The following is a 13,089-nucleotide window of genomic DNA, read 5'->3' as shown; positions in this document are numbered from 1 at the left end:
AATTTAGCTCTTGCTCAGGTTGGGATTGTAACCCGAGAAGGCTTTGAATTCCTTCAGGTGATCCGTTATCCCATGCTGTTCAGGGGATTCGAGACATACAGCAGCAGGTCATCCACATAGAGTGAAACATTGTCCTTCCTGCCTCCTCTCTGAATGCCCGCCTAGCCCTTCACTGATCTAAGAGCGTTGGCCAGTTGCTCAATTGTCAGTACGGGCACCCCTGCCTCATGCCTCGGAGTAGCTGAAAATATTCAGAGCTGGTTGTGTTTGTCCATATGTTCGCCATGGGAGCGCTGTACAGAAGTTTCACCCATGAGGTGAACCTGGTCCAAACCCAAATAGTTCAAGCACCTCCATGAGATATCTCCATTTACTCGATCAAAGGCTTTCTCAGCATCCAGGAGACCACCACTTCTCGTGTCCTCTCCCCGGTTGGGGTCATAATCACTTTCAGAAGGTGCCCGATTTTCGCCGCTAGCTATCTACCCTGGACAAACTCTATCCTGTCTTCTGCGATCACTTCTGGCAAGCAGCTCTCCAGTCTCCTGACTAGAGATTTTGCCAGAACATTCGTGTCCGTGTTCAGGAGTGAGATGGGTCTATATGAGCCGCACTCAGCTGGGTCTTTGTCTTTTTTGGGGATCAGCACGATTGAGGCCTGTACCAGCATGGGTGGCAGGGACACATTGACAGAAAGTCGTTCAACATTTCCCGCAGGTGTGGGGCCACTTTTGCCATGAATTTCTTGTAGAAGTCCACTGGGTCTGGCGGAGCTGGCTTACTGCTGTCCCAGTGGCGAGGTGGTCAAATTCGATTTGAAGCTTTCTCCTCTCAGCCACCTACTCCGCCCCATACAGCACCGATGTCCCCGCTGTGAAGACGTCTATACGTGCAAACGCGTAATGTACGGGACACACACACACACACCCCCTGGTCCAACTCAGGGGGCTTGGCAAAGCCATTCTCCCCGACCAGCTTTCTGAGCATGGATGCTACGCACTCTGTCGGGTTCCTCCCCTCTGTGCCCTCTGGTAGCCCAACGATCTGCAGGTTCTGCTGGCGGGACCTGTTCTCTTGGTCGTTGGCCTTTCCCTTCAGTACCTTATGGGTTGTGACCAGCCTTGCACCTCAGTTTTGATGCAGGCAATCCGCTCTCGCTGGTCTGTGGCAGCTTTTTCTCGGTCCCGCACCATTGCCTCTTGGGCCCCCAGACTCCGCCCCACTTTGCCCATTGCTTCCTTTATGGCAGCCATCACAGCCTCTACTGCTGACCCCATCACCGCCATGAGGTTGCCTTTCATTGCTTCTCTATGCCTCTGGAGTTCTGTTGTGATGAACTCCATCATCGCCTGAGTTAGCGATTCCGCAGGGTCGGTTCTCGGCCGCCACCCGGGTCTCCCTGTTCAGAGGTCGAGGTTGTCCTCTCCCTCCTCTTACTGCCTTTGCGGCCCGATTGCTGGCTCGTCGGCATCCTGGTTGATACAGCAGTGGATGGGGATTTACTTTTTGCCCTTTTGGTGCCCGTTTGGTGGGGTTGAAAGGTGTAATTCGAATTCCTCGACAAGAGTCACCTTTAGTGTGACCACTCAGCTCAGGGCCGCCACCGGAAGTGATAAAAATATCTTTAAAAGGCTTGACCCTTAACAATTGAGAAGTCAACTCTTTTAAGCTTAAAACAGATTTCACATTGTTTCCACAGTTTTAACTTGTTTTACAATAGTCAATTATTGCAGCAGTCAGTTTATGAAATGTTCTTAAAATAAAATATTGTTACCACACGAACTCCAGCTTAAACACCATTGGTCCAATGCAAATTTGTTGAGAGTTTACTAATTGGGCTGAGCGAATAAAGAGGGTGAAATGCACTTCCTTTAGGTTTAAAATCTTGATTCAATTTAGAACAATGAGCTGTTTTTTTTTATGCAATTAGTATTGATGCCCATTTACTGAAAATTGGTACCGGCAAAAACTGAAAAAATAACATTCTACATTACTGCACAATGTCCACATCAGCCAACCTCAACTTCATATTGAACTATTCAACTGTGGCATAACCACTTCACACAAAGATCAACTCTTTCACTGAACCATAGAATTTACTGTGCAGTGGGAGGCTCTACGGCCCATCAAGTCTGCACTGGCCCTAGGAAACAGCACCCTACTTAAGCTCACGCATCCACCCTATCCCCGTAACCCAGTAACCCCACCTAACCTTTTGGACACGAAGGGGTAATTTAACATGGCCAATCCACCTAAACTGCAAATCTTTCGACCGTGGGAGAAAACCGGAGCACCCGGAGGAAACCCACACAGAGAAAGTGCTAACTCCACACAGTCACCTGAGGCTGGAATTGAACCTGGGTCCCTGGAGCTGTGATACAGCAGTGCTAACCACTGTGTTGATAGCTTTTCACAAAATATCATTTTCCTATCTTTCAAAAAAAACTGAATTTCAGACATGAAATCAACTTGTCTGATATAAGTAAAATGCTCATCCAATACATTAACGGCCCTCTCAGATGTGACTGTGGCTTGGCTTGTGGTTAACGTCCTTGATGGATTATTTTTCATGAATCATTCAAGTCCCAGCCAGTACTTTCAGCAGTAAAAGCTGCAGTAAAAAGTATTCTTCCACTCAATAAACAGTAATGCTAAATAAATATGGTTTCTTACCTTCAAGTGACTTAACCACTTTCTCCAATCGGCCTGCACAGCCAACGCGGATGCAGAAAGTAGAATAGCAGGATATTCATTATTTAAGCATGCTTTAAACAAATGATAATGCAGTGATTTTTTAAAGGCAGCAGATAAACAATTTTCAGTTAATGTGATCAAAATAAATAAGAGCTCAAAAAAAAATCAGATAAACATCATGGAAATGTTATATAACTTTCTGAAAGATCTAACCTGCTGAGATTGCATACGGTGATATTGGTTGTTTTTTGTCATCAACAAGTTCATAAAACGGTCCAAGAACTCGAAGCAGCTCCTCCACCTCCTCAGTCATTGGCATGGACTCGAGGATCTATAATGTGAAAAGCAGATAACTCAAAAGGCCATTCAGCAACAGAGGTGAGCTCTGTTCCACGCTTGAAAAAGAACACTGAATAAGAGCTGGAAAATCCATTCATCAAACAGTATGAAACATCTGGAATTGCAAGAAAACAGCTTAAAATTCTGCACTATTCCCACCATTGCAACCCTGTAGACATCAAAGCAACAGGGTGGCACGGTGGCTAGCACTGCTGCCTCACAGCACCAGAGACTCGGGTTCAATTTCGGCCATAGGTGACTGTCTGTGTGGAGCTTGCACATTCTCCCAGTGTCTGCGTGGGTTTCCTCCGATGCTCTGGCTTCCTCCCACAGGCCAAATATGTACAGGTTAGGTGGAATGGCCATGCTAAATTTCCCCTTGTCCATGGATGTGTAGGTTAGGTGGGATTGCTGGGATAGGACAAGGAAAGTGGTTCTGGATAGAGCTCTCTTTTAGAGGGTCAGTGCAGACTTGGTGGGCTGAATGGTATACTTCTGTGCTGTGCTGTAGGAATTCAATGGTTCTATGTCTTCTTATTTGGTTCTATTTGGGCCCTCCCAAACGACATGATTGAAATTGGACGTGCACCAAGGAAGGAAATAGCAAGTGCCAATGCATATCTTTGAATATAAATGGACAGGAAAAAAATCATATTTCATTGATAGTTGCAAAAGCCAAAAAGAATCATTTTAATCCAAGCTCCATAATTCACAAATAGTTCAAAAACTTCTAATATAGAATTAACCCCAGTAATTAATCATGACTGTTGAAAGCAAAAGTCACAATAGTCCCTGTAGACTGCTTCCACCACCTTTTAAAGAAGAACAATCCAAAGAATCACAACCCTCTGGGAGGAAAGAAATTCTCCTCAGTCTTAGATGGGCGACTCTTTACTTTTAAATAGTGACTCCTAGTTCTAGATTCTCCCACAAGAGGAAACATCCTCTTCACATCTACCTCATCAAAACCACTCAAGATTTTGTATATTTCAATCAAGTAACCTCTTGCTGTTCTAAACTCCAACGCATACAACCTTGCCCGTCTAGCCTTTCCATACAAGACAACCCACCCGTTCTCGTAAACCTTCTCTGAACTGCTTCCAAGCATTTATTTCTTTCTTAAATAAGGGGACCAATACTGTACACAGTAGTCCAAATGTGATCTCACCAATACCCTGCATAACTGAAGTATTCAACTCCGCTTGCAATAAACAATAAGATTCTATTAGCTTTCCAAGTTACTTGCTGTATCTGCGTACTAATCTTTTGCAATTCCTGCACTAGGGCACCTACATCCCTCTGTATCCGAGAGCTCTGCAATCTGCCACAATTTAGATAATATGCTTCTTTTTTATTTTTCCTGTCAAAATGGCAATTTCACATTTACCACATTATAGTCCATTTGCCAGATCTTTGCTCACTTACTTAACACATCTATATCCCTTTGTAGCCTCTCACAATTTTCACAATTTACTTTCCTACCTATTATTAAGCAGAGATCTGAACCAACTTTAAATGGGGGTTACTGAGATAGGGTTGATACGTGGGCTTCAGTCGGGTGCTCTTTGTAAAGGCCGGTGCAGACTCGATGGGTCGAATGGCCTCCATCTGCACTGTAAATTGTATGATTCTATGATATGCTCCCTTTTAATATTGGCAACTTTGTAAATATGGCTCGAGCCCATTGCTCATTGTGCAAGCTTGACACCAACATAGGGTACATTAAAAGTATCCTATGTGATGTTTACCTGGTCAGATCATTGCTCACTCTGTATCAGGCATGCTCACAAATGGGCCTAAGGTACTCACTTTCAGACTTGAAAAGTGGCCAGTCTACCTCAAATGACACTGGAAGATGAAGTTAGCTAGTTCATGCTTCTACCAGGCAGAAAGAACGAGTGATATTTTCCACGGCCAGTATGCTGTCGACCACACAAATGAGTAATGTGGGATATGAATTTCAGTGCTGGTGTGATGGCAAGTACACAAACTGCACATCCCAATCACTGGCGGATCATATCAAAGAGCACAACCATTTGTCCGCTTGCAATTGGCAGAGTACGACCATACTCAAAACGCCCGTGTTTGCAAAACTCAGAACATATTGTCTAATGTGAGATGTGATTCCATGATTGGTCGGCATTTGCTTTGACAGCATGTTTCTTTTAGTCAACAGTACTCAAGTTCTGTACTACCAAGTGATTATTTATTTGAAGTACTTCTACAATACAATTGGGTGTACAAGATCCAGATTTAGTCAGATTCCAATCTTAAGTATTATCAATCTGCAGAAAACAAAGATAAGGAATAGGGAGAATCAGAAATTCTCTAATAAAAAATAAGGACTTAAAAAGAAGAAAATGAGATGCGAATACAAAATTCAGAGAACAGAAAGGTCCACCTAAAAATGTACAACTGTATAAACAGAAACAAAATTCTAACAACAGATTCATATACTAAAGGGTAAACTGAGTAAGCTATTTTGAATGATCAAGTTATGCAGAACAAGACCAGCAGCGCAGGTTCAATTCCCGTACCAGCTTACCCGAACAAGCGCCGGAATGTGGCAATTAGGGGCTTTTCACAGTAACTTCATACTTGTGACAATAAAAGATTAATATAATTATGGTTGAAATATTGCAAGAGATTCTTCACTCCAGCTTTCACAAAGGAGGATTGTGGGAAAGTTCTGGTCATGTGATACTTGGAAGGAAACTCCAGACTCATGGAATACTTGGCAAATTATGCAGATAGATTAGGGTCACTTGATAACAGATTAGGGTCACTTGAAATGAAATGAAATGAAAATCGCTTATTGTCACAAGTAGGCTTCAATTAAGTTACTGTGAAAAGCCCCTAGTCGCCACATTATGGCGCCTGTTCGGGGAGGCTGGTGTGGGAATTGAACCTGCGCTACTGCCTGCCTTGGTCTGCTTTAAAAGCAGATATTTAGCCCAGTGTGCTAAACCAGCCCCTGATAACCACTTGATAACCAAGGGTACGGATGAATAGAAAATCAGCTGGCAAAGATGTAATCAGTGAAGTTGCGTGGTGTGCGTGGTGATCTGCCCAAGGATCGTTATTATTTTTAACAAATGTTGAAAATATGAAATAGGTTGGCTGTAGAAGTATTATTAGCTTTTCTGATAAGATCTGTGAGCAGATAATAAGAAGAGAGTTTTACTATCTTGAAAGGACAGGACCAATTATGTAGTTAAACAAGCAGAGTCAGGAGAATTTATAACAGGGAATAAAGAAAAAGGTAGAGAAACTTAACAAATACATTTCATAGAATTTACAGTGCAAAAGGAGGCCATTCGGCCCATCGAGTCTGCACCGGCTCTTGGAAAGAGCACCCGACCCAAAGGTCAACACCTCCACCCTATCCCCATAACCCAGTAACCCCACCCAACACTAAGTGCAATTTTGGACACTAAGGGCAATTCATCATGGCCAATCCACCTAACCTGCACATCTTTGGACTGTGGGAGGAAACCGGAGCACCCAGAGGAAACCCACGCACACACGGAGAGGATGTGCAGACGCCGCACAGACAGTGACCCAAGCCGGAATCGAACCTGGGACCCTGGAGCTGTGAAGCAATTGTGCTATCCACAATGCTACCGTGCTATCTTCACAGAGGAAAATACCAAAAACATTCCCAAAATATTGGAGAATCAAGGGACTAGTGTAAATGAGGAACTGCAAGATATTAATTTCAGTAAAAAAAGAATGAACAAAATTAATGGGACTGAAGGAGATAAATCTCCTGAACCTGATAATTTACATCCCAGAGCGGTGAACAGTAGTTATGGAAATGATCAGTGGCGTGCAGAGGTCTGGTGATGCCCGGGGCAAATCTTGATTGTGTGCCCCAAAGCCCCACGTAAATATTTCATTAAATATCACCCAAAAACCTATAGAAAACGTAGTTGCACACGTTCTAGAGCTATTCACTGACCTCTTTATCTTTAGAACATAGAACGATACAGCGCAGTACAGGCCCTTCGGCCCTCGATGTTGCACCGACATGGAAAAAAACTAAAGGCCATCTAACCTACACTATGCCCTCATCCAATAAACTTTTAAATGCCCTCAATGTTGGCGAGTTCACTACTGTTGCAGGTAGGGCATTCCACGGCCTCACCACTCTTTGCGTAAAAAACCCACCTCTGACCTCTGTCCTATATCTATTACCCCTCAATTTAAGGCTATGTCCCCTCGTGCTAGCCACCTCCATCCGCGGGAGAAGGCTCTAGCTGTCCACCCTATCTAACCCTCTGATCATTTTGTATGCCTCTATTAAGTCACCTCTTAACCTTCTTCTCTCTAACGAAAACAACCTCAAGTCCATCAGCCTTTCCTCATAAGATTTTCCCTCCATACCAGGCAACATCCTGGTAAATCTCCTCTGCACCCGTTCCAAAGCTTCCACGTCCTTCCTATAATGAGGCGACCAGAACTGTGCGCAATACTCCAAACGCGGCCGTACTAGAGTTTTGTACAACTGCAACATGACCTCATGGCTCCGGAACTCAATCCCTCTACGAATAAAGGCCAACACACCATAGGTCTTCTTCACAACCCTATCAACCTGGGTGGCAACTTTCAGGGATCTATGTTCATGGACACCGAGAGCCCTCTGCTCATCCACACTACCAAGAATTTTACCATTAGCCAAATATTCCGCATTCCTGTTATTCTTTCCAAAGTGAATCACCTCACACTTCTCCACATTAAACTCCATTTGCCACCTCTCAGCCCAGCTCTGCAGCTTATCTATGTCCCTCTGTAACCTGCAACATCCTTCCGCACTGTCTACAACTCCACCGACTTTAGTGTCGTCTGCAAATTTACTCACCCATCCTTCTGCACCCTCCTCTAGGTCATTTATAAAAATGACAAACAGCAACGGCCCCAGAACAGATCCTTGTGGTACGCCACTCGTAACTGAACTCCATTCTGAACATTTCCCATCAATTACCACTCTCTGTCTTCTTTCAACTAGCCAATTTCTGATCCACATCTCTAAATCACCCTCAATCCCCAGCCTCTGTATTTTCTGCAATAGCCGACCGTGGGGAACCTTATCAAACGCTTTACTGAAATCCAATACACCACATCAACTGCTCTACCCTCATCTACCTGTCAGTCACCTTCTCAAAGAACTCGATAAGGTTTGTGAGGCATGACCTACCCTTCACAAAACCATGCTGACCATCCCTAATCATATTATTCCTATCCAGATGATTATAAATTGTATCTTTTATAATCCTCTCCAAGACCTTACCCACCACAGACGTTAGGCTCACTGGCCTATAGTTACCGGGGTTATCTCTACTCCCCTTCTTGAACAAAGGGACCACATTTGCTATCCTCCAGTCCTCTGGCACTATTCCTGTAGCCAATGATGACCTAAAAATCAAAGCCAAAGGCTCAGCAATCTCTTCCCTGGCTTCCCAGAGAATCCTAGGATAAATCCCATCAGGCCCCGGGGACTTATCTATTTTCACCTTGTCCAGAATTGCCAACACTTCTTCCCTACGCACCTCAATGCCATCTATTCTAATAGCCTGGGTCTCAGCATTCTCCTCCACAATATTATGGCAGCACGGTAGCATAGTGGTTAGCATCAATGCTTCACAGCTCCAGGGTCCCAGGTTCGATTCCCGGCTGGGTCACTGTCTGTGCGGAGTCTGCACGTCCTCCCTGTGTGTGCGTGGGTTTCCTCCGGGTACTCCGGTTTCCTCCCACAGTCCAAAGATGTGCGGGTTGGGGGATTGGCCATGCTAAATTGCCCGTAGTGTCCTAAAAAGTAAGGTTAAGGGGGAGTTGTTGGGTTACTGGTATAGGGTGGATACGTGAGTTTGAGTAGGGTGATCATTGCTCGGCACAACATCGAGGGCCGAAGGGCCTGTTCTGTGCTGTACTGTTCTAAATTCTAAATTATCTTTTTCCTGAGTGAATACTGACGAAAAGTATTCATTTAGTATCTCGCTTATCTCCTCAGCCTCCACACACAACTTCCCACCACTGTCCTTGACTGGCCCTACTCTTACCCTAGTCATTCTTTTATTCCTGACATACCTATAGAAAGCTTTTGGGTTTTCCTTGATCCTACCTGCCAAAGACTTCTCATGTCCCCTCCTTGCTCGTCTTAGCTCTCTCTTTAGATCCTTCCTCGCTTCCTTGTAACTATCAAGCGCCCCAACTGAAACTTCACGCCTCATCTTCACATAGGCCTCCTTCTTCCTCTTAACAAGAGATTCCACTTCTTTGGTAAACTACGGTTCCCTCGCTCGACCCCTTCCTCCCTGCCTGACTGGTACGTACTTATCAAGAACATGCAATAGCTGTTCCTTGAACAAGCTCCACATATCCAGTGTGCCCAACCCTTGCAGCCTACTTCTCCAACCTACACATCCTAAGTCATGTCTAATGGCATCATAATTGCCCTTCCCCCAGCTATAACTCTTGCCCTGCGGGGTATACTTATCCCTTTCCATCACGAACGTAAAGGTCACCGAATTGTGGTCACTGTTTCCAAAGTGCTCACCTACCTCCAGATCTAACACCTGGCCTGGTTCATTACCCAAAACCAAATCCAATGTGGCCTCGCCTCTTGTTGGCCTGTCAACATATTGTGTCAGGAAACCCTCCTGCACACATTGTACAAAGAACGACCCATCTAATGTACTCAAACTATATAATTTCCAGTCAATATTTGGAAAGTTAAAGTCTCCCATAACAACTACCCTGTTACTTTCGCTCTTTTCCAGAATCATCTTCGCCATCCTTTCCTCTACATCCCGAGAACTATTAGGTGGCCTATAGAAAACTCCCAACAGGGTGACCTCTCCTTTCCTGTTTCTAACCTCAGCCCATATTACCTCGGAAGAAGAGTCCCCATCTAGCATCCTTTCCGCCACTGTAATACTGTCCTTGACAAGCAGCGCCACACCTCCCCCTCTTTTGCCCCCTTCTCTGACCTTACTAAAACACCTAAACCCCGGAACCTGCAACAACCATTCCTGTCACTGCTCTATCCATGTCTCTGAAATGGCCACAACATCAAAGTCCCAGGTACCAACCCATGCTGCCAGTTCCCCTACCTTATTTCGTATACTCCTGGCATTGAAGTAGACACACTTCAAACCACCTACCTGAACTCTGGCACCCTCCTGCGAAGTCAAATCTGTGCTCCTGACCTCTATACTCTCAATCTCCCGTACCCCAAAACTACAATCCAGGTTCCCATGCCCCTGCTGAATTAGTTTAAACCCCCCCAAAGAGCACTAACAAATCTCCCCCCAGGATATTGGTGCCCCTCAGGTTCAGATGTAGACCATCCTGTCTATAGAGGTCCCACCTTCCCCAGAAAGAGCCCCAGTTATCCAGAAATCTGAATCCCTCCCGCCTGCATCATCCCTGTAGCCACGTGTTTAATTGCTCTCTCTCCCTATTCCTCATCTCACTATCACGTGGCACGGGCAACAACCCAGAGATAACAACTCTGTTTGTTCTCGCTCTGAGCTTCCATCCTAGCTCCCTAAAGGCCTGCCTGACATCCTTGTCCCCTTTCCTACCTATGTCGTTAGTGCCAATGTGGACTACGACTTGGGGCTGCTCCCCCTCCCCCTTAAGGACCCGGAAAATACGATCCGAGACATCACGTACCCTTGCACCTGGGAGGCAACATACCAAACGTGAGTCTCTCTCGCTCCCACAAAATCTCCTATCTGTGCCCCTGACTATTGAGTCCCCAATTACTAATGTTCTACTCCTTTCCCCCCTTCACTTCTGAGCAACAGGGACAGACTCCGTGCCAGAGGTCCGTACCCCATGGCTTAGGGTCCCTGCACAGACTGCTTCCTCCCAGTCCCTCTTACAGTTACCCATCTATCTCCAGTCTTTAGTTTAACTACTTCCCTGAAGCTCCTATCTATGACCCCCTCTGCCTCCCGAATCATCCGAAGTTCATCCAGTTCAAGCTCCAGGTCCCTAACACGGTTTTTGAGGAGCTGGAGTTGGGTGCACTTCCCACAGATGAAATCAGCAGGGACACTGACGGCGTCCCTCACCTCAAACATTCTGCAGGAGAAGCACTGTACTGCCTTCCCTGACATCACCTCTAGATTTAAAAAAAACAAGAAGAAAAAGAAAGGAAGAGCTTACCTGATATTCCCTCAAACCCTGCTCCCGGTGAAAGGTAAGCAAATTTAAAGGCACTCACTCACCTTCACGACAGGCCCCAAGCTGCCTCTAGGTCAGGGGTGGGCAAACTTTTCCGTGCAAGGGCCACATTCAGAAATTCACAATTCACAAAGGGCCGCATAGTATATTAAGTAAAATAATTACTTCACCCGGTTATGATTCTGGGCGCCTCATGCAGAACATAGAACAGTACAGCACAGTAAAGGCCCTTCGGCCCTCGACGTTGTGCCGAGCAATGATCATCCTACTCAAGTCAACGTATCCACCCTATACCAGTAAGTAACCCAACCCCCATTAACCTTAAAAAAAAAAAAAAAAAATTTAAAACAATTTTTTTTTTTTTTTAATGACTTGGAGGGCCGCAGAAATACCTTTGGCGGGCCGCATGCGGCCCGCGGGCCGTAGTTTGCCCACCCCTGCTCTAGGTCATCTCTAAGGTATAGGACGGCTGCCTGAGGTTAAATTGCGCTGTAAGAGTTAGTCAATTTCCCCTTAGCGCTGGGATTCTAGGGATATTGTTCTCTTCTTCAGTCATTTTGCTTTGCAGCAATGGGTGAGATGTTATGTCTCGAAAGTTGTGCCTCCCTCCTCTGCAACCCCCATGGAGAAGGATAAGAGCAGCAACGTCATGGAAATACTGTTATGACCCTTGTGGAAACAAACTACAAACAACCCAACTAAGACCAATATCCAAAACTTCACTTTTATATTAGCAATCACACCAAAATCAACGTAAGTTAAACATGAATTAACAGGAAAATTGCAATAATATGACCGATAAATTACACATAGCAGATACAAAGACATATCTCACACATTTCTCAGTCAGCCCATTCAACACGTATCACATTCATTTCAGCCACAATATCCTTCAAAACGTTGAACTTCTTCAAATCAAATTCCATCTTCATTTCTCTAAAGCTTTAGCACCAAGTCTCATCAAACAACGGCATTACTTCACCCAATTTCCACAAATATAATTTTCACAGTCGACACATTTCCAGATCCCTTCTTCTTCACAAAACCCTGGTCATGTGGGGCCTGTTTGTGCACTATGCCAGTGCATAAAGGGTCCCCAAATCCAGATATAAAGCTTTGTTCAAGATCCGAGCTCCAGCAGCTTGCAGTCAAGTAGAACATAGAACATAGACCAGTACAGCACAGAACAGGCCCTTCAGCCCTCGATGTTGTGCCGAGCAATGATCACCCTACTCAAACCCACGTATCCACCCTATACCCGTAACCCAACAGCCCCCCCCCCCCCCTTAACCTTACTTTTTTAGGACACTACGGGCAATTTAGCATGGCCAATCCACCTAACCCGCACATCTTTGGACTGTGGGAGGAAACCGGAGCACCCGGAGGAAACCCACGCACACACGGGGAGGACGTGCAGACTCCGCACAGACAGTGACCCAGCCGGGAACCGAACCTGGGACCCTGGAGCTGTGAAGCATTTATGCTAACCGCCATGTTACCGTGCTGCCCCTGTCTCTGAGAATCTCCCATTTATAGGACCCTGGGCTTTAAGTATAAAGGGTAAGAGGGCAAAAGTTAAGAGGCCATGATGAATCTTCATAAAATACTGGTTCTGTCCCAAATGGACTGGCCCAAATGTCAAATTCTGGGCACGACAGTTTAGTAAATTGACAACTATAGAGAGGGTGCAGAGAAGAGTTTAAAAATGGATCAAAAGATAAAGAATAAATAAAACTCACCCATGGTGGCATTGATTGCCGCTGATTCGGGAGATTTCGCGCCCTTTTTGTTCACCAGGCGCGCAGGCGCGCTCCGGCCGACCGCGGTGCGCAGGCGCGCTCCGGCCGACCGCGGTGCGCAGGT

At 45.5% G+C, this 13,089-nt stretch overlaps 1 protein-coding gene across 5 annotated transcripts in view; it reads right to left on the bottom strand.

Moving 5' to 3' along the window:
- The window catches only part of acbd5a (acyl-CoA binding domain containing 5a), a 185,278-nt gene that overhangs the window by 76,651 nt on the left and 95,538 nt on the right, over positions 1–13,089 (bottom strand). For 3 of the 5 annotated variants that reach the window (XM_038798182.1, XM_038798186.1, XM_038798183.1), the window contains 2 exons: positions 2,908–3,025; positions 2,674–2,706 (listed from right to left, as the gene is read on the bottom strand). In XM_038798182.1, coding sequence (XP_038654110.1) covers positions 2,674–2,706; positions 2,908–3,025 — 151 coding nt within the window. The remainder of the gene's footprint in view (positions 1–2,673; positions 2,707–2,907; positions 3,026–13,089) is intronic. The other 2 variants (XM_038798184.1, XM_038798185.1) reach the window with 1 other exon arrangement.

The sequence above is a fragment of the Scyliorhinus canicula genome, chromosome 5 (assembly GCF_902713615.1).
Source record: "Scyliorhinus canicula chromosome 5, sScyCan1.1, whole genome shotgun sequence".
Lineage (NCBI taxonomy): Eukaryota > Metazoa > Chordata > Chondrichthyes > Carcharhiniformes > Scyliorhinidae > Scyliorhinus > Scyliorhinus canicula.
Note: the sequence above shows the minus strand (reverse complement) of the source record. Positions and strands in the feature narration are given on the sequence as shown.